The following is a 24602-nucleotide window of genomic DNA, read 5'->3' as shown; positions in this document are numbered from 1 at the left end:
ATGATAGGTGCCAACCTGAGGTTCGGGATCGGCGCTTCGGGTAACGTGTCGTCGAACGCAACGAAGGTTTTTCAGTGTCACCCGGGTGGTGCCACCGAAGCCACGCTCATATTCAGCCTTGGAGCCCTCGGTATGGGGGCGAACTTTATGCTTATGGCTCTCATCCTGGCTAAACGACAGTTGCGCAGGTAATTCCATCAAGACTGACCTACTCCGTTATCATCGAACGTCAACGTGTAGCGACGATTGCAAGACCGTGTAAACTCTTTCGTTTTGATACTCAAACGCGTATACAGTAACGAGTCTTAAAATGAAACGCTTATATTTCCCTCGAGGGGATCCTCCTTGGAGCCAGTGAATTTAAAAAAACTGCTGGTGTAGAAGTTCATCTTACTTGAATGCTTAATAAAAAAAATTGATTTTTTGGAAGATGTAGAATAGCTCCTTAATAATGCAATTCGATAGTAAATCGTGTGTGTTCAGATGGTCGCAGGGATTACTGTTCCACCAAGCAATGGTGGATTGCGCGAGGGCTGCGATTTTATTGCCCCTCGGATCGAGCATACTAAACTGTCAGCCGATGACCAAGTGTTCCCTGGTCGAGACAGCGTTTCTCCTGTTGGTGACAGTTTCCACGGTGAATATGTTGACGACAGTACTAAACGACAGCCCGATTTTTCCAGAAACTGACGAGGAAGCCGATCTCACAGCACCCCTGCTCATGGACTCACCGCAGGCAAGTGTTTTATCTTCTCTTTATTTACGGTTTGTTTTCTTGCCGCATCGATTTCACTTAACCTATTTATTCTCAACGATCTACATGCGATGAACGCACACAGGGGCTGGGCAATGTAAAGCGTAATCAATTATTAGCACAGAAACTAAAGCAAGGATAACGACGCCATTATTTTTCCGTATTTCAGTGTTTGCTGGCATCCCGTCTATAATATATCGATAAAGTGACCAGAACTTACGACTTCGAAGGCTTTACGTTTGATTTAATATAGTTCGAATAGCGTATTAAATGTAAACGCGCGAAGAAATATGACGTTGCTTAAAGGGGCTTTCTCCTTCGGGTGATCGATGTAAAAAGGTTCCTTGACTATTCTTTTTTCGAGAAAAAGAACGCCCATCGACTCGAATCTTCTAACGATACGCGGACAAAAATTATAAAAGAATGTAGATACCTGTTCGGTTATTCCAGGAACATGTAATAAACTCTTAGCTACTTGGAAAAAGTCACGGTAAGCGATTCTTGCCTCTTTTGAAGCGTTCGAGGGCCTCCGATCTTTATACCGAGAGAAATTTGTTGCTTCTGACCCAATAATAACTCGTGATATTCCGCGAGAACTTTCAGAATTGGGCAAAAACTTTGGCAGAAACTTAAAAGATTACAATAAATCTAAAGATATCTCGTACAACTTTAATTTGATTTTCTTCCTTCGTTAACGTTCGATCTAATTTCCCAGTGAAACGGTACAACGATTGCAAAGGAATTCTGATAAAATGGAGTACGAAAACTCCAACGACGAAGCAATTTATTTAACAATAAAATTTTACCTCGGGACACTCCGTATAGAAATTTCGAAGACTAAGGAACTTTGATAATAGGAAAACTTTCGACGCAAAAGAGGGAATAATTTCTCAGCGAGTAAAATGCACAATGAAACGATTACCCGTAGTAATCGAACGACAATTTTCATTTGATCGAGAACTGTATCGACAGACAAGTCCTACTGTGGACTTCGAAATTATCGTTTAATATAAATTTTCACGTATTTGCGTGCCCGTTCGTTGTACTATAAAGTACAAATCGCGGAAACGGGGCCTGTATAATATTACAAGAACCGCGAAATGGATTTATAAATTTACATACACGAGCACGCGAAACACGAAATCCGTTAAGCCGATCGCCAAGTAAATATCGTTATTAAATTTAAATCGAACGAATAAATTTATTAAGTCGACACGGCGCGTATAAATCGATAAAGGCACGGGAACGTGTATCGGACGTTTGAGTAATTGAAAGTTTGATTGCTAAGTGTTTGGTTAATCGACGCGACGCCATAGGCGAGTATTGGTAACAGGGAGCATCAAATAAACGGTATGTCACAATTAATTTCGTTGTGAAAGCACGGGTATTCCACTGCGGACAGTTTACACCGCAATCGGTCGCCATGGACTTCGTTCTAACAATGCACGTGACGCTTCCATTATATTCTCTCGTTCCCTTCCTGCACTCCTCCCTGTTAAACCTCTTCCTATTTTCACTTCCGCTTCAGACAGAGAGAAACAGAGAAATCCCTGTATCAAATTCAGAGAGTACACGAGCCAATTTATACGTTTCCGCGACTGGGTTAATGTTCAAATTTCAAAAAATACGCAATATCAGACTTACATAGTATGTAGCAAAAGTAAATTAATAAATTCTATTTTTCTTAAATTTTATTCGACGCTGATACAAAATGGAACAACTAATTTTGTAGACTAAATCCACGGAATTTTCTATTTTGTTAATTGGAGGAAACGTCGATTGTTCAATTGAACATTGTAACAAAGTTCCGGATGTTGATCGGTCGTTTCGAGTTGTTCAAGCTTTTCCCGTACCGCGTACGTTTCTGTCATTTTACCGCATCATCCTCTGTAACGTATCATAAACCCAAATGTTCTACGGCCCTCCGCATCGTCGACCTGCGCGTCGCATGCGGTGAGGTGGGCGAAAGTCATAACGCGGAAAAGCTGCTGAATGGTGGACATTTCGGTCACTGATTTGACACTCGTGTCACCACCTCCGTACGACAATTTTACATCGAGTGTTCCGACAGTTTTCCGCCGAACAAAGGAACGAAAAGGTTTCTTTGTTTCCTGAAACTATCGGGCTAGAAAAAAAAACTGACAACACTCTGTGATCGAACGATCGAACGATCCTGTACTAATGAAAATTGTACACTAGTTTTCAGCGACAGTCTGCTAAAATGTAAAATTCGTCGAAGACGACCTTCTTCTAGATATCGCGAGATTTTAGTTTGCGTTTCGGGTATAGCCAATATTTTCACTTTCATTTTCGTAATTAGAGTCGAGGCAGGAACTAGAGAATCGATTGCTTAGACAAAGAACAAATATTTGCTGTTGACCGAGTTATCGCGCCTTCCTTCGCCTCAACTGTCGCGTTTCCCGCCGTGATACTCGGATCATCTGGAAAAACGACACTTCGCGGGCATCGATTTCGCATAATCTGTAATAACTAAAGCAACTAAGGCGGCATAATTGTTTTCAGTGCGTTTTATTTGGGACGTTCATGATATGGTTCGCGAGCATCACGATAAATCTGGGCCCAACGTTTCTAAGCGGTGCTCTGGCAGCGAATACGGAAACGGGACACAACGCTCCGAGTTGTCCACTGGTACACGGTCCGTTTCGTCATTACATACTGAACGTTCTTTGGATCGCTATCAACATGATTTGTGTTACCCTTACCCTCATACATCTTAGGAAACTGCACAAAGATCTCACTAAGGCCAACGACGAAGCGGTACGTACGCGTTTCGATACCCAGTTCATTATTAACGAACACTCCAGTTCGACGCATGCATTACTCTCTACCACGTGAAACTACTGCACAGTAAAATATTTTTATAAAATATTCGATATCGAGGACCGTAGGGCAAATGAAAAAAAAAGAGAAACGCGATCCCTAGTAATTATTGAGGACGTAGTCCGTTACGTTTCGCGTGGCCCATCCTCGCACTAATTTTAATTATGATCTATTCAATCGTAATCGAAATTTTTTATTAGGTAAAAGTAGCACTGCTAACAATTCTCGTGAACACAACGGGTAACCAGCAAACAAACGCGGTTCCTGAAAATTCTGCTGCATCTACGAATGGCACGCCCAAGGTAATGATAAAAAAACACAAAAGCACTTTATTCCAATAATCATGCACTCCTTTTTCGACGTCGACCTTGGCACAATTTTTAGAATCTTTCAGGTGAAACGTCAAACGGATATTGAGCATTTCGATAGATGGGAAACCGGTATCGATTAAAGTATCAATTAAGGGGCAATTCTACCTTGTAGGCACGAAAAATACATGTTTCTTTGTGATTTTTTTTGCGGACTATTAAAGGGCGATTAATTCCGGGATTTGTAGATACATGTATTATATATTTAGCTGTATTTACGAATTTTTGCAACGCATAATATCTATTGATTACGCTGTTTTTGTTGATCAACAAACAACAGTTTTTACGAACGCCGCCCGACTGCGTATGTGATATTTTGCGAACAAGTTATCCGAAATCCAAAAACCAACGATATTCTTAATATAAATGAGTGTAGTTATAGCATGAACTAGAATCTTTTCAAAAAAACAAGAAATGGCAAAATGGCAGCTATTTTACGAAAAAATACTGACTATTTTCATAGTTTCGGTTGCTTTTTTATTAATAACAGAAAAAGTATTGCATATATCGCAATTATCCTAGTTCATGCTATAGGGAGACCAGTTTTAAAGATACTGTATAAATTTCATGTTGATATCTTGAATAGTTTTTTGTTATTACATACGCAGTGTCGAAAAATGCAGTTTCGAGAAAAACAACTTTAAAGTTTCACGTCCAGTTGTTATACCTGCGCACGATACATTCAGCAGGCTATAACTTCGTTAGTTTTTCAAATTTCAATTTAATATTTGGTAGATATATTTTCGAGACTATATACTAAAAGAAAATGCAAAAAAAATTCGATTTTTTAAATCCCACAAAGTAGAAAGTCCCCTTAAGATAACAGTTACAGAGATCTATCGCGAAGTTATCGGCGTGCGTTGTATTGGTCTAAGAAGGGACCATCCCGAGATGTAAATCTCCAATCTTGATGAAACTTTGCAATTTTGTAGTTCTCATGAATCTATTAGACACGTATTTTTTGTAGCTGCTAATATTCACTTTAAGGGGTTGAAATTAGCCCTCAAAGTTCGGGTTCAAAACATACTTTGTTGAATATCTCGGAAACTATTAGAGATAGGGGTGTGCTTCAAATGGATGAAATTTATGTTTTTAAACGGCGAATTTGATGGTGTAAAGAGATTTGCAAAACTTTTATTTGTTTAAACAATATGTTAAAAAATAGCACATTTTTTTATTTTTCTCGTTGGATACTCCATTTGTAATAGAGAAACTACACATCCATGTACAAAATACGGATAAATTGGAATTTTGATTTTTTCAAAATAAAGAAAGATTTTATATTTGCAATTTTTTTCGTATTTCGTGTTGTACGAAGTACCAGATCGCATATAATACGACAAATGTTATTGTCTAATGACTTTTGTTTAATTATATTATAGTATGCTTTGCTGGCTGATCTCAAAATGGTAAAAATTTCGGTCTAATGACAGGTATTACGTTTACCTGCGCTGCGCTGCGTACTAAAGGGCAGCGTGTAAGCGTAAGTAAGGTTTCGGTTTAACGATTACAGGACCTGTTTATGAGTGTGATACTTTTATTAAGGAGTCTTTACTGAACAAGGGTCGTTTTAAATATTAGTTGGTTGTATCTTATGTTCTGATTTTTTAACGTCAGGTAGCTCTGAAAAGAACTGTTTCATTTTCGACCTTTGCTGATTTCCAAGTGATCGTAATTTGGTTGCAGTTGCTACATTCGTCGTTATAAATACTACTCTTATGTCATTATCATGGATTGCTGTGTTTCGATTACGTGTTCCTATGAATTTCCTCAAAGTTTCCTTTGCAATAATTTCCAATTTATTAACGCGGGTACCGCCTTTATTTACCTGTTTCTCCCATCTATATAAATGCCCTACAGACTTCACCTTTCTGTATCTATTTCTTACTGTTTGAAATGATAAACGTTTCCGTTTCCTACTTTTCCAAAAATTCACAACTTCTTCTTTATATTGGATATCTATGTCTTGCTCACCTTCGATTCCTCTTCATTGTCAGGCGAAGTTCCTGACTCTTGATCAGTTAATTCCGATGTTGAAGGAGTAATAGTTTCCTCTTCATCTTCTTGCGTCAAATTTTCAAACACTAACTCCTGCTCTGTTTCAATGAGTGCATGTTCCGACAATTTCTATTTATCTATTAATTCTATGATGATTTTAGATAACTCAACCTCTTTAACATTTGCAGGAGTTTTGTTCCTATCACTAGAATATTATAACGACGAATGTAACAACTGCAACCGAATTACGATCACTTGGAAATCAGCAAAGGTCGAAAATGAAACAGTTCTTTTCAGAGCTACCTGACGTTAAAAAATCAGAACATATGATACAACCAACTAATATTTAAAACGACCCTTGTTCAGTAAAGACTCCTTAATAAAAGTATCACACTCATAAACAGGTCCTGTAATCGTTAAACCGAAACCTTACTTACGCTTACACGCTGCCCTTTAGTACGCAGCGCAGCGCAGGTAAACGTAATACCTGTCATTAGACCGAAATTTTTACCATTTTGAGATCAGCCAGCAAAGCATACTATAATATAATTAAACAAAAGTCATTAGACAATAACATTTGTCGTATTATATGCGATCTGGTACTTCGTACAACACGAAATACGAAAAAAATTGCAAATATAAAATCTTTCTTTATTTTGAAAAAATCAAAATTCCAATTTATCCGTATTTTGTACATGGATGTGTAGTTTCTCTATTACAAATGGAGTATCCAACGAGAAAAATAAAAAAATGTGCTATTTTTTAACATATTGTTTAAACAAATAAAAGTTTTGCAAATCTCTTTACACCATCAAATTCGCCGTTTAAAAACATAAATTTCATCCATTTGAAGCACACCCCTATCTCTAATAGTTTCCGAGATATTCAACAAAGTATGTTTTGAACCCGAACTTTGAGGGCTAATTTCAACCCCTTAAAGTGAATATTAGCAGCTACAAAAAATACGTGTCTAATAGATTCATGAGAACTACAAAATTGCAAAGTTTCATCAAGATTGGAGATTTACATCTCGGGATGGTCCCTTGTAAGTGGCAGAGACGCGTGAAATTCGTTAAGAATTCGCGGCGACGGAACGATACACCGCGCAAGAGAAATATATTGAGACACCCTGAAACAAGGCGTCGTATCGTTCTACTATAAAGAACATGTGTCGCTTCAGAGGGGCGGAGCGGCAGAAGAACACCGTAAATTAAGGAACTACTTAAAGCGGATGGACAGCGAAGGCGTGCAGAGGGTGAAAATGTTTCTAATAATCACGGCCGCGTACGGTATCTTTTGGGGACCATTGTTCTTTGTCACCTTGGTGGATCATCCCAGCATAGGGAATCCCACCGGCTACGAGGTAACTAGACAGATCGTTTTCGAAAAACCACAGTCATTTTAGTCATTTTTAAGTATCGTTCGTTTAGTTTCCCTATAATGTTTCGATTCTGCAAGATCGTTAGGTTGATTTCAGTATGAGAGATTGCAAGTATTATAGATGCAACAACGACGAAAAAAGTAGTATCGTTTTTTGGTCTCTGTTTAAAAAGAAAGAAAAGAACCGGTTTGCATAATATTCGGCTTAAAAGGATGGGACGCAAGCCCGTATTTCACGTTTCCATTAATTGACTTGCAGGTGACATTACATATCGCATACATTCACGCATTCGTGAACCCGGCACTGTTTTTGAGCCTCCATCGAGGATTGCGACAAGGATTGTCAGAGTTTTTCTGTGGGTGCTGCGAAAGCATCGCGAGTTGGATTCTGGGTCCAAGCATTCCTGTAGAAAGCGTCCAACCCCCACGATACCAGGAACCTATTGAAGCTGTGGCTGTGCCCTCACCCCCGGAACCGCCAATGGCACCACCCAACACGTGTCCGGATCTCACTGACATCGCCCTCCTCAAACCACCGCTGCCACCGACAGGAAAACATTTACTGGTATTGAAAATATTTTTGCATAAGTTCGAGAAACTTTCCCCCGCCTCGCCATGGAACGAGCACGGACTGCTTTATAATCTTTTCGCTTTGAATGCCTGACCCAGTTGTTTAACGCGAAATGATTTAAGGCTTTTACAGCACGTGCTTCGATTAATTTACTACCGGGAAGATTAAACGCGACCGATACTTCGTTTAACGATGTTCGAAAACATAACGAATCTTCTATCAGAGCGTTCCAAACGAAATTACGTACAGCCGCTGTTGCTTCGCGTTGGTTTATCCGATTAACCCAAATAAATATTTTCTTTTCTTTTTTTTTTACCAAGTATCGAGTTAAGTAACGAATTCTCGAGCTTTTTATCGGAGGACTCGTAAAGATCACCGCAATGCTTTACGCGGTCTGTGTACTTTTCGCCATTTTATGTAATCGCACAAGCAACCCCTACAACACGACCCTAAACGTAGAATAGAAATTTGTTAGTTTTTATCTTTCTCAGCGAACTGTGATTCCAAACTATGAATTAAATAGAGTTTCTTTCAGAATGCTTGTAGCTTTCGCTTCGATTCTTTTATTGTCAGCGCGATGGGAAGGAACATAGTGCACCTTGATTGTTATTCAGAAAAGTTTGCCAGCGTAAATTGCATGGTAAATAATCTCAGCAAGTTACTCGATATTGTGTGTCACAAATAAAAGTGTTGGTTTCTACGGTTTCTGTTTAAGATTAACTAAAGTCGTAATTAATCGCGGAATTAAACGTGCAGGACGACTCTATGATCATACCGCCGGATCCATGGGCCCTGGTTTCGAGGTCGAAAAGCACACCGACCACTTACGAAGCAGACACTAGTAGAAGATCGAGCATTTTGTTACCTCCGCTACCGATCTTAAACGATTTGGTCGTAAATGTTACTCCAACCAGCAGCGATTCTCCTAGCGAATAAGTTATCGGTTCTAATTGTAAGGTAAGGAAATTCTGAAAGAAAAAACTATTCGTAAAATTATTCGAGAAAATTTTTTATGTTTCTGAAGGGGCATTGATTTCCCTCCGAAATAATGAAAAGCAGAGGAGAAGTCCTAATTATAATTTCCAAATTGTATACCTTGTAAAACACTGGTACAAACATTTTTTAGAAATTAAAAAATTATTTACGGAAAAACGTTTTCAAAGTTCGTCACGGAAATTCCGCTATTAAAATGCTTCCATAAATCTGCTACGCTCGAAAGTTTGAAAACCGTGGCAAACATTCCTCTAAAAACAATAGGCGGCGAACAGAAAAAAATTCTTTAAAAACGGATTATCGAAAAGAGGCAGAAATATTTCCGAAAGTTGCCAAAGTATACGTAAAAAGGGTTACATAGGTCCATCATTCGCCAACTTTATGCACGTTTTCATGCAAAACTTCGCTTTTAGATGATTATATTTAGGTAACGGCAATAAATGTGAAACAGAGAGCCTAGCGAAACAGTAGAAAACCAGAAAGTCATCGGCAACGATAGTTCCTTAATGTGAATCGAAACAATATTAGACGCACCAATTAGGTATTAACTCATTAATTAGGGGATACGTTAGCTAGTTTGCACCTTTAAATGAGCTTTCCACTCAACTGGGGACTCAAGTGATCGAGAGCTTTTGTCTCGATTATTAGTATATTGTATTATTTACTACTGTCATTATTATATACTTATTATACAAATATATACATAAATACCGACACATATGTACATACACGGGGCGTCCAATAAACTATAATAAGCGTATGTAAGTCCTTTATCAATGATCTTATACTGTGATCTAACACTGTCGAACCTCGATAATTGCAGAGAGGAAGGAGACTAAAAATTCCTGGAATTATTGAGATTCATGCAATTATCGGGGCAACCTTTCCAGTTCGAACAAAACCCACTTACACGGATCAGAATTAGCCGGATATAAGAAACAGATTAAGGTATGCGTTAGTTTTTATACATATATTCGAGAACGGAAGCGTTTCTGTCTCGGTTTTTATCGCTCGCTGGATGGGTCCATCAGCTAATGGAAATTTTAACTTGCACAGTTTTCATTGTACCTTTATGAAAGTATCGCTAATGGATTGGAGAGGTTTATCTGATGAAAATAAGCTCAAACACGACCTCGTTCAAACTATTTTTGATCGTGCGTTCCTCGAAATTTTTCGAACGATTTAAACGACGTGTGAGTAATGCCGTGTTTGAACTCGTTTAATGAGAAATATCTGGCCAATCCGATTATTATACTTTCACGAAGATATAAATTGTAATTTTCGATAACGAATGAAATTCGATCCGGCGCGCAATTAGGGTTGTTTGGTCACGCAAATCGGAGGATCTAATTAACGCTAGATTTATTTCAAATTACAGAACACATAACTATTATTTCTCAACAATTCACGTTGTATCTCAATCTTAAAAAAATTAAAAGATGCAAACAATATCTGCAAATCTAGTATTAAAGGTCAATCATGGTCGTGATTCCGTTTCGTATATCCGGGCAATACTCTGCACCTCCGCTATCTACGGTCGCAACTACCTATCGCTTCCACCACTAACTACACTCGTTGCAAACTGACCCCACCCTCCTTCCCCCATCTACTTGTCAACACAATGCAGCTAACGAGATTCTCGTGTAAACATCGAGGTTGCATTCTATCGATATTCCATTGTACTTTTGAATTACACAATATTCCCCACCGCGCTTAGAAAGTATTTCTTACTATGTACCATCGAGAAAGTGAAGGGACTCGAGGGCGAGAAAATTTGTATCGGTTTTTTGTAAACGTCTCACCAGTGTTTTATATTTTTGTAAGGCCACATTCTTGTGCAAAAGTAACCACAAGACCGAATTATTTTCGTTGCATGTACCAGTTTTACGATTCTTCGAATAAATGTTACTTTTTACGTAGATTTATGATTACGGAATTCGATTTGAACGATTACTAGAAAAGAATCCAGTAATTGGAAAACGACGAGACATATTATATTATAGTTACTTTATTCGACGGAGATAAAAAAAAAAAAACAAACTAAACAGCTTTACGAATTAATGCATTAAGAGCATTTTGAATTTAAATGTGGATCTCTATCTTTTAGTGTTATTACTTATGTATAAACTTGATGTAACGATCATACGATGTTACGTTATAAATCATGTTATTTATTATGTATTTCACGGTGTTTTGTAATAGGAGGTGAACTGAAAATTTGACAGGAAGAATCGGTGAAATTTACGGACAATTTAAAGACTGTGACGTATTTTATGGTTTGCGGAATGTTCTGTCACGTCAATTAAGTATTACGCAAAGTATCATTTGTAAAAACATTGCACGTAAACGTTTCCCACACACATTTAATGTCAAAATAGGATACATTAAGACTTGAGAAACTACCGCGTGTATGTGTATATGCACGTGAATATATGTTTACATACATACGTGCATATATATAAGTACACATATATTTTCTATGCAAAACTTTAGGGATTTCCGGACGTAAGATCTCTATTATACTTATTCTCATATTGGAATACGAGTTTCGATGAACGAATCACACGTTCGAAGTCTGAAACTATATTTGGGCGTAAAATAGAACTAACTTGGGAGACCGCCCGTCACTCTTGCTCTGTTTGGAGAATGATAACGTTGGGCATTATTTATTGAAAGTATCAATAACAATAACTATTTAAATAAAACGCTACTTTTTACTTTGGCTATATTTTAAGTTTGTTTAGATGATCACTTTCCTGTACTTATTTTGTAATAATTCCCGTTATTTAGAATTACAAGCTCGAGCGTGCATGTTACTGATCAATTACCCCAGTAGGGAAGTAAATCAAGTTTCATTCGGTACATCTCACTGTTTCACACTCTCTTTTGTAATATAAACACACGCCGAGTAAGCCTCGCTCAAAGAGGAGATACGAGCGATCGAATTTCAATTTCTTTAGTCTCTAAAGCCAGCTTCGCATACTGGATTATTAGCCAAACATCTGATGGCGCATCAATGAATATCGAATATTAGGATAGAATGCTCGATTCGCACCATAATTTCAGTACATTCACACGAATAGGTCTTCGATCTACAAGCTTGTGAATACGAATAGTATGTCACGTTATTTAAAAAATGATTTTCTATAGTCACAGTAACAAAGTAAAAAAGCCTTTTATTTTCGACTCATTTTGATAATAATATATAATCACTCCCTAAGAAGAATTGCCCGAAAGTAGTCAAACGCTCTATACAGAATGTTCGGTCACCCCCGGGAAAAATTTTAATGGGAAATTCTAGAGGCCAAAATAAGACGAAAATCAAGAATATCAATTTGTTGATTGAGGCTTCGTTAAAAAGTTATTAAAAAATTAAATTAAAAAATTTCAAATCATTCACGGAAAAATTATTTTTGGTTGCGAGAGTCAATTACAATCAGTTTTGGTGAATAGACATACCCCCAAAATCCTACGCGCTTTCGAGAAAAAAATTCGAGGAGGTGTGAAATTTTTCGACAAAATTAAAAAATTTCATATCGTTCTAAAAAAATTATTTTTGGTTGCAGGGATCAATTACAATCATTTTTAGTCAATACACATACCGTCGAAAACCTACGCACTTTCGTGAAAAAAATTCTTTACCAAAAATATAATTTCTCTGGCCAGAAATGCTTCCTCGAAATTTCATGCAAATGTTTAAAGTATCATAACTTTTGAACGGATTGGAGGATTTTAATGTTTCGAAGGGGAAATAACGTGTATTTTGGCGAAGAATGTGTAGAAATTCCAAAAATATTCGTAAGGTTCTTCCTTGACCTCGTAAAATGAGAAAAACACCTTAAAAATGGTCCAATTTTCAAACGGCCATAACTCCTACAATAGTGCATATATTTCATTGAAATTTTTTTCTGAAGTAGTGCTCATGGGCACCTACAAAAAGGTATTAGACAACATTTCCGTACAGCGGCAAACAAATTTGTCAAAAATAAAAAACGAATTTTTAAGAAAAATCGGCAGGTGCCTTTCGGCGAAAAAATTTTTTTTCAAATCGTTCTGAAAAAATTATTTTCGGTTCCTGGTGTCAATTACAATAATTTTTGGGGAATAGACATACACCCGAAATATTACCCACATCCGAGAAAAAAATCGATAAGGTGTGAAATTTTTCGACAAAATTAAAAAATGTCAAATCGTTCTAAAAAAATTATTTTTGGTTGCAGGGATCAATTACAATCATTTTTGGCCAATACACATACCCTAGAATTCCTACGCACTTTCGAGAAAAAAATTCTTTACCGAAAATATACTGTGTGGCCGGAAATGTTTCTATAACTTTTTAGCGAAGCCTCAATCAACAAATTAGTATCCTTGATTTTCGTCTTATTTTAGCCTTTAGAATCTCCCATTAAAATTTTTCCCAAGGATGGCCGAACACCCTGTATATGTATAGTATTTTATAAACGAAATAAAAAAAAGTAGAATGATGAACGATTTTAATTGCGAGCCACTGTGCATCGAAAGTTAGATTTCCACGATTTGTACTTGAAGGTTTTCGGGTATAAATTGTATTCTATCAGAGGAGTGGTCCAGCATTGCAGGGGCTGAGCACACTGACACCGATAATACCCTGACGCTGGCACTGATAACAATCCTGGCAAAATATCAGAACACGGTTCCAAAAAGTTACGGCTTCCAACCGGAAGTTTCGAACAGCATGACTTGCAAGAACTCAGTCCGTAAAAGATGCAACTCCCGGTAACTTGAAAACGTAATTACTATTTCCGTTATCGTAACAGTATACCGGGAGGAATAAGAGAAAAGAATTATAGGGATCCATAGAGAAAACAATAAAGTATGTTGGCAACCGAATACTGTCTTTCCTTTGATAAAATAAAATTGTAAAAATTGCTACTCACCTTCGCTTTGCGACCAATGTTGCTACAATAATTTTAAAGGACAAGTATTAAATTGAAATAAAATTTTCATATTCCCTCACCCCTCAAAAGGGTACTTTTAAAAAAGCATCGATGTTTCAGTAAAATATATAAAAGAAGCGCGAAAAGTTATTAAATGTGAACAAATGTAGCCTCAAGCGAGACTTTATTATAGGATTTAAGTTTTTTCTTTGCCACTTTGTCCCATCTTCAACGAAACAGGAAGTATGAAGAATTTTAGTTGTGTGGTTCATTTTGTACTGTATCGAATAATATTAGTTGGAAAAATAAATATTCTATTTTAAATCCTCTTTTTCAATGAATTTTCAATAATCTAAATATACTTTCAGTCTGTAGCATAAAACTATCAGCTAGTATAAAATAAAATTAAGTCCGGAATCCCTGAAACAATGTCAATTTCTCTTGAAAGACTTTCATTAAGAAACGCGGAGATAAGAAATGTTACGAGTAAGTTTAATTATTAATTATTAATTAAAAATGAATGTTAGCCAAACGATGATAGATTTAAGAATATTAATTTAAGTTCATTAATAACCGGTGCTTGGCAGATTTAATAGACGCATAACGGAGAACGTCGGTCAAATTGATTGCAATATTTATATCGCTAATTATACAAGCACTATTTGCGTTTATAAAACTAATCGATGTCATTAAATGTGTAAATAAAAATAGATTACCTTTGACAGCAGCAACTGTCTAGCCTCCCTATCCTATCATTTACTTCAAATAATTTCGCAAATAATGGATACAATTAATTATAATAATGCAAAATGTTAATACCGGTAGAAGTAAGGGCGCAGAGTAAATCCTCCTCTGCACCTCGTTTTTAGCGAACGAATAACTATACTAAAAGTGATGGAAAAGAACACGGCGTGAGCTACCTCACCAGTGAATAGATCTGTTGCATCTCACTGTAGGTAAATTATTATCTATGCCGTCAACTTCAGCGGTCAATAAGTAAAAACTTTGATAAACAGTAAGTTCAAGAAAATAACAAACGTAATATTATCTTGCAGGAATTACTTATTAAATGGTCTATACCTCTATACATATATCGTTACAAAAAGGCTTACCTGTTCAAAGCCGCCCAAAATTTCCGTAGTGTCTATTGCAGAATTTATGACGATTGATTTCAGCTTTTGTCCAGCCAAATTCGCAAGAAGACGAACGAGACTGCTCTTCCCGCTTCCAGATTCTCCGATCTGTTGCAGAATTAATATAACAAAGTAAAACTAAGTATAATAGCACTCTATACAGGGTGTTCGGCCACTCCTGGGAAAAATTTTAATGGGGGATTCTAGAGGCCAAAATAAGACGAAAATCAAGAATACCAATATGTTAATGGAGGCTTTGTTAAAAAGTTATTAACGTTTAAAGTTCCGCCCGTACTGAATTTTTTTCTCGAAAATGCGCAGGATTTCAGGGGTATGTCTATTCACCAAAAATTATTGTAATTGACCCCCGCAACCGAAAATAATTTTTCCAGAACGATTTCAAATTTTTTTTTTCCGTCAAAAAATTTCACACCTCGAATTTTTTTCTAGAAAGTGAATAGGATTTCGGAGGTATGTGTATTTACCAAAAATTATTTTAATTGACCAATGCAACCGAAAATAATTTTTCCAGAACGATCTGAAATTTTTGAATTCAATTGTTAATAACTTTTTAACGAAGCCTCCATCAATAAGTTGGTATTCTTGATTTTCGTCTTATTTTGGCCTCTAGAATCCCCCATTAAAATTTTCCCAGGGGTGGTCGAACACCCTGTATATTATTTTTATTTAGTACTTAAAGAATATTTGATTTTTTAAAATGGACAAAAAGATTATCCTTTTCGAAAATATATCGGATAGAATAAATACGGAATAATATGTACGTCATAAAGTAATTAGAATCTATACATTAAGTAACTTTTTCGTAACTATAATAGTTGAGTATTTCAAACAGTACTTACGAGAATGGACATCCAGTTCATGTTGATACACTGTACGAGACCTTTGAGGGTAGTTTTCTGTTCCCTGAGAAGCAGCAAATCGTCGTCCCCGTACACCGCGGAATCACTACGATCCAACGTTTCATCCCCTAAGAAAACCTTTTCTTTCGTCAAATGGATCGGAAATTTTCGATCTGGCAGAGGATAATCGTCCAACGAGAATATACTATTGTATACCTCGATCACCTATAATTTTAATGTTTTTCGATATGACAGGCCAATTCACGTAGCGATACCTCCATTACAATATACTGAAAATATTAATGATTATTATAAACATCTTACCTTGCTTTTGTCTTCATTTATCCTCATTCTGTCAACATAAAGTAATTGAGCGCCTTTTCCAGGATTAAAGGTCTTCATTGAACTCCGTTTGAAAGCTGCCATGGTTATTTCGCACCATCTGGTAACATCTCGAAGATTCATCTCCCAAGGCGATCCCGCGTGTGCCCATGTAATTCCCACTTCAGAACTCAACTTTTCGTTAAACATAATCATTTTATTCAATAAATCTTCTGGCAACTCCGAAAATTGAGCTTTTAAAATAAATTTCAGATCACCCTGCTCAAGCACATTCACAAAAACCTGAAAAAAGAAAGTCGTAGCTTCGATTAATCTCTGTAATAAAATGAAATCATAAGAAATGGCGTAGCTAATCGTGTTAAACAATTATCTTGCCTACATTGGGAAACTTCGTAATTTTTTAGCGTCTATACGTATGAAGTATTAACTGAAACGAATAAACGAATTTACTCACCTGAGTAAAACGATTCAAAAATGACTTTGGAAGCCCCCTTCTAGCTCCACCTTGACGGAGAGGATTCTGACAACCAAATAACCGAGTGCCTGGTTTCACGGCAAAAGTCATTCCTAACTCTGGAATGTAAATTTCGCCGCGATGATCGAGACAAGCATTTAGTCCTTCAAGGACAGACTGTGATGCAAGATTTAATTCGTCAAGAAGTATCCAATCCCCATTTTTAAGGGCCCTTAGAAAAGGTCCATCTCTCCAAGAAAATTCACCAGGCTTTCCCCCCTCAATTGGTAAATCAGCTCCAAACAGATCCGAAATATCCTATATAATATTTCAAATATTTGCAGCAGAAATAAAATTATTTATAAAATAGAACTGAATTTATTGAACAAGTATAATTAATTAAATATATGTATAAGTAAATTAATAAATCATTCTTTTTAACATTAAAAATATTTACCGTTTGATCACTAAGGTTCAGTCGAAGGAGACGGTGTCCGGAAGCTCTCGCAAGTGCAGAAACCAAGCTAGTTTTCCCAACTCCGGGACTACCTTCCAACAAAATTGGCTTCGCCAATTGTAGGGCACGCAATATTTTCAAAGTATTTATTTTGGTCATTGGGCTCGTAAAAGTAAATCCTGTGTCACGTGGAATTTGTTCATCGCCCTTTTTTATATAAAATGGAGGGATTCCAAATTTATCCCCATGATCTTCAACATCAGACTCCCCACAGTCCAGTAGTAGCTTAGACTTTAATGTATTTTGTACTTGATATTCAATGAACTTCAATGCTGAACCCTTAAAATCCTTAAATTTCTTTGAACTAAAAAGTATATAGTATTACTTGTTATAAAACAAATTAAATGAATTTATTATGAAAATTAATTTTTTTTTAAACAAAACTTACTTTTCTGTGGCAGTCAAACCGGCTCCGAGTCCATCGATATAACTTAACGCTGCACCATGGAAGAAAGCATCGCCCATTTCCAACCCTTCGCAACAATTAACAAAATTCACCCATGTAAGCACATCTCTGACACTCACAATAAGTTTCTTTCCTATTTCTGTTGTTTGTAGCCAATTAAGAAATTCTATTATTGCTGTAGAAACGCTTTCCTTGAATTTCTGATTTAGATTGTGTACCATAATGCGTCTAAGATCATCTAACGAGGCACAACCTTCACACCAAATTTCGGTAAATCTATTTCTAAGGGCTGGCGAAAGCTCCTTTTTACCATAATCGCCCCCAGGATTCATCGTACCGACAAAGATAAAATCTTCATTTGCAGTGACTGTTGCATTTTTTTCGGTCGACGGTTTTTCGGCAATCAAAAGTTTACGTTCAGGTTCTAAAAATAGAAACAAATTAATCGAATTAAAAAGAAAGAAATAATAAATTTTATACGATACATGAATTCAATATTCGTCAAATAGATACGAGCTTCTCTTTTTATCGTATAAAATATTTTCACAAAGAAATATTTGTTTCCTTCGAATCCATTTCGGTTCTCAAAGTTTTATACTGATATTATTTAAATTGTAAAATTAATTCAAGAAATACTTACCTAAAAGAGAGTTTAGTCGCTCAAGAACACTATCATCTGCTAAAGAGATTTCATCTACTAAAAAGAAATCGCCATTTTTCATGGCTTCCACCAAAAGGCCATCTACCCATTCGAACAGTTTCTGACTTTCTTTATGGTCTCTAACAGGACGGAGACTTCCAAGGAAATCTGAAGCTTCTGTGTGCATATGACAATTAACGATACTAATTTTTTGTTGTCTAATTACTGACAGAAGTTGACAAACTGTAGTTTTGCCACCTCCTGTTTCGCCGATCAAGAGAACTGGCTCTTTAAAATCGCAGGCCTTTGTAAGAAGCACCGCCATTTTACGCATTTGGAATGTCCAAACTAAGTGCTCAAATCCTGGTATCTTCTTCGACAGAAGAAATTCCAAAATTGGTTTGGTTACAGGAGAAGTCTTCTCAGAAAGTGAAAATAGAGAATCTGGATCGACATCTCTTTTCAAATGTTTTTTCAAGACCTGTATAATTTCCGAACATTCTTCTGGATGACGGACCTTCGAAGACAATACCAAATACCCTTCATCGGCTAGATGTTGACTCCAATCATACAAAGTGCCTTTAGTATCAGGTGCAAGATGATATCTTTCAGCCCAACGGAATAAGTCTCTAAGCGTTATAAACCCTTTTTTTCCAGCAAAGGTCGCGGTGCTCTTTCTTCGAACTTGAAGTTCCGTCATCACATTAATTACTTGTTTGCAGTATGTTTCCGGCATCTTACATCTTTTGTGTAATATTACTTGAAGCTCTTTCGGCGGAATTTCATCGAAATGTAGTTCAACGAATCTATTTCTAAACGCCCGTGAAAGTACCTTTCTTCCGCCATATAATCCGGGAGGATTCTGAGTAGCAAAAAGCATGAAACTATCATGTGCTTTAACCAATTGTTGGGTTTCTGGAATATATAGTTCTCTATTGTCATCGAGAACTCTATTTAAGGCCTCTAAAACATCACTGGGTGCTAAATTCAATTCGTCCAAAATAATCCAGTATCCTTTACGCATAGCATCCACTAAAACACCCTCCTTAAAAACTAATTTTCCAGTAGAATCAGCTACATAAGTACCGACATACTCCTGCAAATCAGTATGTTCATGATTGTTGATTCTGACACAGACATGCCCAGAGGTTTTGGCTAAATATGTTATTAAACTAGTCTTTCCTACAGAAGTATCACCTTGTAACAATACAGGCATTTTTCCAATGGATACTACTCTCACTAAATCTTTTAAATTTTGTCTCACTGTTTCTGTGAGTATGTAGTTTTCAGGTATCTGTGGCTGAAGATCACCTTTAGGAATCCAATATCCTTCAAAACATATAAAATGTTCTGCAGATACACTACGTGGTCTTGAAATTGGAGTTCCAAGAATCGCAGCTGCAGCTTTATTAGTTAAAATAGCCTTTACAATCATTCTTTGTACTAGAGGATAAGAGTGACTATCCAATTGCGTTAGAAAACTTAAACAAAATGCTTCGTATAAAGATCTCAATACGTTTCCACAAGGATTTTGTGCAGACACGCTGAGTGCCCGACAAAGCGTTCGTAAACTGTAGTGCGGTTTATGCCCAGTTCCATCAAGAAGATTAGTTTCGGCTTCTTTTCTAACATTCAAATAAAATTTGACGATACTTTCGATTTTCTCTGGTGGAAGATTTAAATCTTTTAAATAAGAACTTGCTAAAAGTTGCAAATCTGATTTTTCCACAAGCTCATCGATGAAAAATTCTGTAAATCTATTTCTGAGTCCTACAGGAAGATCTTTCTTTCCAACATCTGTAGCGGGATTCATACATGCAAAAATTGCAAAATTTTCATGTCTTTTAATTGGTTCTTTGTCTCCGCGCTCTATTAAAGACAATGATCCACACGATCCTTCCAGTAGTCCAGACAGACACTCCAATGTTTCTGCAGTAGCCAAATTGATCTCATCCAATAAAACCCAATCTCCGTTTTTTAATGCTTTCACTAAGCTGCCTTCCACAAAAGAAAATGCCAAGGAGTACTGACTTTGCACTTGAGACAAAAGTTTCTCCAATTTTTGTGCCATTTTTTCCCATTTTTGTAAACGTTCTACTACATCCTGATTTCTTGGACTTGCGCTTAATCTTTTCAATGCTGCGCCAGCACTATGAACCATCAAACTAGTCAGTGTCTTCCACTTTCTTTCTTCGAAACAATGTCCAATGTGACTCAAAAATTTTTGATTTGGTTCAATTGCAAAATAGGATCGAAATAAAATTTCAAACTCTTCACGAATTGGAAAGATTAAAAGTTTGAAATCTACTGGTTTATATCCACCAAGTAAATCTGTACTTTCGCTTTGTTGGTTCATATTTATTACTATCAATTTATGGCCTGTTATCTGTGCAAGATATTGAACACAACTTGTTTTCCCTGTTCCTGTTTCTCCGACAAGAAGGACAGATTCTTTTTGCATAACACAACTAGCTATTCGTTCTAGAAGACATACAGATGGTCTTGTATAAGAGAAGTTTGAATTTTTTAATTCCATTTTTACACGGTCGGGTTTTTGTACCTTTAATTTTACTCTACCAATAGTAAGACTTTTCTTATAAAGATTCAATGATGGTTTATGCATTTCACAAAAGTATTCTGCTTTTGTTTTAACAATACCCAATTTATGCGCTACTGATGTTGCCAAATTTAATCGTTGTACACAATTAGGCACAGAGCAGCAAAATATATCCAAAGCATCTTGAAAAATATTCAATGCAGATGCTGGTGAAGATACATCAAAATCAACAACAGCCCTAGAACACCACTTAATCAAATCTCTTGTAGAAATTTGTCTAGCATTTCTCACAGTATTTACAATATCATTGTCGTGATTGCCAACAGAAAACAGTAGAAATACGTCGATAATTCTCGTCGCCACTGTATGTAATACAGGAAATAACGTTTGAACAACGGTTATAAGTTCTTCTTTTGACAAAGGTTCTACATTAATGCTAAACCAATGTTTCTGAAATGGCACAGACACATTCATTGGCTTTTGTGTTCCACTGGATGCTAATCTCATAGTAACAAATAACTGAAATCCGCTTTTTACATGTACACAGTCTCTATAGCCAGGAACTGACAATGTTTTGCTTTCCAAAAGATGTCCAATAACACTGACAACATCTGTTGGAGCGCAATCAATGTCTTCTAGAAGCAACCATTTACCAGATAACACAGCTTCTGTCAAAATTCCAGGTTGCCACAGAAATTCTCCAGGAATATCTGTACATCTGTACATTCCCAATAATATTTTAGAGTCTGTTTGATCACCTAACTGTACCTTCGCAAAATTTTGTACATCATGGCCTGTTGCATGTGCTAAAAATTCTATTAGAGCAGTCTTTCCAGAGCCAACTGCACCTTGTAAACATACACATTTATTAGAAGATACCGCAAAAGCTAAATTCTGTAAATTTCTTTGTGCAGATGGAACTGGAATTAAATTCAATTTTTTTTTTGGTTTCAAATTTTTAAAAACTGGAAGCAGAATTCCTCCAATAGATTCTACAGATGGTAGATCATTAAACAATCGATCGATTTCTCCAGTTTCTGCAGACGTTATATTATTCTGACAAATTTCTTTGTGTTTAATAGAAAATTGTAGACTCTTTGAAAGAAAATCATTCGTGTGAGACAAATAGCAAGATTCTGACATTCCTAACACAATAGCGATACATTTCATTGCAACCCTGAAAAAATTAGAAATTAATATTCTTTTTATATAGCCTTTATTATACGTTATATTACTTTTTATGTAAAAATAAGTAATATATATTACCATCTAACACATTCATCATCGACTGTTAAATATTTGTAAAACTTAGACCAATTCCATGTATATATAAAGTGCATTGGCGAACTACATAGAATATCATAGCAAGCAGTGACTAGATGATAATTAGAAACTTCAGTAACGATTGCTGTATTTCTTCTGTTATGCCTCTTTGAAGAAGGACTATAATCATCTTCGATGGATTCAAATGGTGCTGGATTTGCATCAAAATAATGCAAAACAAATCTATAATTAAATATTACTTCATAAAATTATTTATTTATTAATGCATCTGTTCGTCTATTTTTCTTATTTTTTAAACGCATTTTACAATCGTTTATGTGCTTTGATTTATTTGTTTATACATGTAATTATATAGTTATAAAAAAAAATCATGCATCTGTACTATACAGAAAATATTATAATTAAATAAACAACAGTGAATTTTATACTGCAATCAAATTTAATTACTTTCAACCATACTATACAATTGTTATATATTATAAAAATTAATAATTTTATTCTTATATGGTAAGAAAATTGTGATGTAATATAAGGTATCAAAGATTGATTCTGCACATTCCTATATAAATTATCCCAGGCTGTAACTCTCAATCGGAAATGTTGTTGAGCATGAAAGAATTACAAAATACAATTTATAACTACGAAGAATTATTAGCAGTTCATGATGATATTTTTAATCACAAAATATTAGTAAGAATATATTAGGGTGAATAAAGACAAGGTATATGAAAAGAACTAATAAAAAATCAATGCAGTATCTTAAATAAATATAAAAATACATACGTTAATAAATCATAATTTTTGTGAACAAGTTTTCCAAGGATAACGGAGTTTAACTTATGAAGAGCATCCCCATCATTGAAAGAGATATTGTCTATAGAAATGCTTGAAGAAATTAATGCAGGCAATAATTGTGGAAAACATTCTGCAACATCCACTGTACATTCTGGATCCATTAAAAACTCACATAGAATATCTAAAATGTTGTCACGGTCATTCTTGTTAAGCTCCTATAACAAAATTACGTACAATTCAAAAATTGTAATTGTAACATGACAAAAGATTAAATCATATAATTAAATACAGTGACAGAAAAACATCATTTTCTATTAATTCGACTAATAAATTATGATTTTAAATATATAAAGCAGATACTAAAAGCCATTCATATGAAATAACAATACTAGCAGAAATAAAAGGAAAACTGAACACTATGTTTAGTAATTAAAAGAAAATTGTTATAGATGTATTGAAAGAAAATTAATTTACCTTATCATTTGTATAGGATGCGAGCTTATACGCATAATTTTTCTTTCTTTCAATAAAGATCGTCAAACTTTGTAGAAGCATCTTTAAAAAAATAAAAATTAAATCACACGTGGGACTTTGTGCAAATGTCGAAATCGATGCACAAACAACATGCTCCTTTGGCGGTTTCGCTCGACTCGAACCTCGAACTAGTTTTTAACATACGCAGTTTGTCCTTTTATTACAAAACAAATCCCTATAATTTTTTAATTTGTGTAGTTAGAAATAGTGGATTTCAAGTCAAAAGAGCGCGAACCCCATTATCAACCGTGATTGGTATATATTTTAAAATTGCATAATTATTTGCAGTGTAGTAACGAGTCGTTCGCTACGATTACACATTTCATATAAAGTTAAACGGAAAACCTAACAATTTTTTCTCGATTTTAGTTCTACACCGAGCCAATTTTTATAATAATTTTTAATATTTTTAATATTTTGTGCTGATCAAAAATTACCGCCAGTAACATAAGTAGTGTAACTAAGCTGAGAAATTATCCTAGCATGCCACCATGTTAGTTAATTTCCTAACCGTAAAAGACACCAGTCATAGAGCGTCGCAGAGATGCCAGAAAAGCACCGCCGGGCAGTGTGGCCAGATCTGGCATAATTGAGTGCATCGAAATCGACAACAGTGACGACGAACTTCCTTAGCGTCTAACGGAATGGTGGGGATAGCAGGCATACCCTACCGCACGAGCCACGTGTACGTGAGCTCGGCACTTCGCACAACTTCGGCAAATCGATAAAGAACGCTAGTGTGAGCCTTTCCTTCTTGCTCTTGTAAAAGACAAAACAACTGAAATACGACCTCGCGATATGTGGCATACGATTCCAAGTCTCGACTGCCCCAGCATTTTTACTTTCCGACCTATATGTAAGGTATAAGGAAATTTATAAAGTATTATAATGAAAAAAAATTTTGAAGTTTTTTTTTAGCGGAAATACACGTTTTAGGACCCCCTGATCATATTGTGACTATTGAAAAAAACGATATTTTTTTTGTTCCTATGCTATTAACATGAATGCATTAAACGACTAAGTGAATTTCAATAACGAAAAAAATATTTCAAAATTTTTTTTAGCGGAAATACACGTTTTAGGACCCCCTCATCATATTGTGACTACTACAAAAAAACATATTTTTTTTTTGTTCCTATGCTATTGACATAATTGCGTCTAAACGGCTGAATGAATTTCAATGAAACTTAACATTTAAGTTTTATGTTCTCGTTTTAAGGTCTCATTATATTTTAAGCGTGATCAGCTCCCATATAATG

General features: G+C 35.8%; 2 protein-coding genes across 2 annotated transcripts in view; one reads left to right on the top strand and one right to left on the bottom strand.

Annotated features, from left to right (window-relative positions):
- On the top strand, window positions 1-8848 carry LOC122401237. Its single transcript, XM_043403237.1, has 7 exons — window positions 1-188; window positions 484-736; window positions 3278-3532; window positions 3796-3897; window positions 7142-7324; window positions 7601-7906; window positions 8669-8848. Exons 1-7 carry the CDS (start codon window positions 1-3, stop codon window positions 8846-8848), a joined length of 1467 nt encoding a protein of 488 aa, XP_043259172.1.
- Window positions 1-23403, bottom strand: part of LOC122401236 (midasin) — a 49649-nt gene extending 26246 nt beyond the window's left edge. The window contains exons 1-10 of the mRNA XM_043403236.1: window positions 23284-23403; window positions 22798-23024; window positions 21997-22236; window positions 18174-21907; window positions 17516-17957; window positions 17068-17431; window positions 16611-16928; window positions 16139-16438; window positions 15815-16039; window positions 14934-15062 (exon numbers count right to left, since the gene is read on the bottom strand). Of these exons, the coding sequence (XP_043259171.1) occupies window positions 14934-15062; window positions 15815-16039; window positions 16139-16438; window positions 16611-16928; window positions 17068-17431; window positions 17516-17957; window positions 18174-21907; window positions 21997-22236; window positions 22798-23024; window positions 23284-23364 (6060 nt within the window). The 5' untranslated portion in view covers window positions 23365-23403. The remainder of the gene's footprint in view (window positions 1-14933; window positions 15063-15814; window positions 16040-16138; window positions 16439-16610; window positions 16929-17067; window positions 17432-17515; window positions 17958-18173; window positions 21908-21996; window positions 22237-22797; window positions 23025-23283) is intronic.
- Window positions 23404-24602: the final 1199 nt, after the last annotated feature.

The sequence above is a fragment of the Colletes gigas genome, unplaced genomic scaffold, assembly GCF_013123115.1.
Source record: "Colletes gigas isolate AHSC1104 unplaced genomic scaffold, ASM1312311v1 Colletes_gigas_Sc00023, whole genome shotgun sequence".
In the NCBI taxonomy this organism is placed as follows: Eukaryota; Metazoa; Arthropoda; class Insecta; order Hymenoptera; family Colletidae; genus Colletes; species Colletes gigas.
This window is presented reverse-complemented; position numbering and strand designations above follow the sequence as displayed.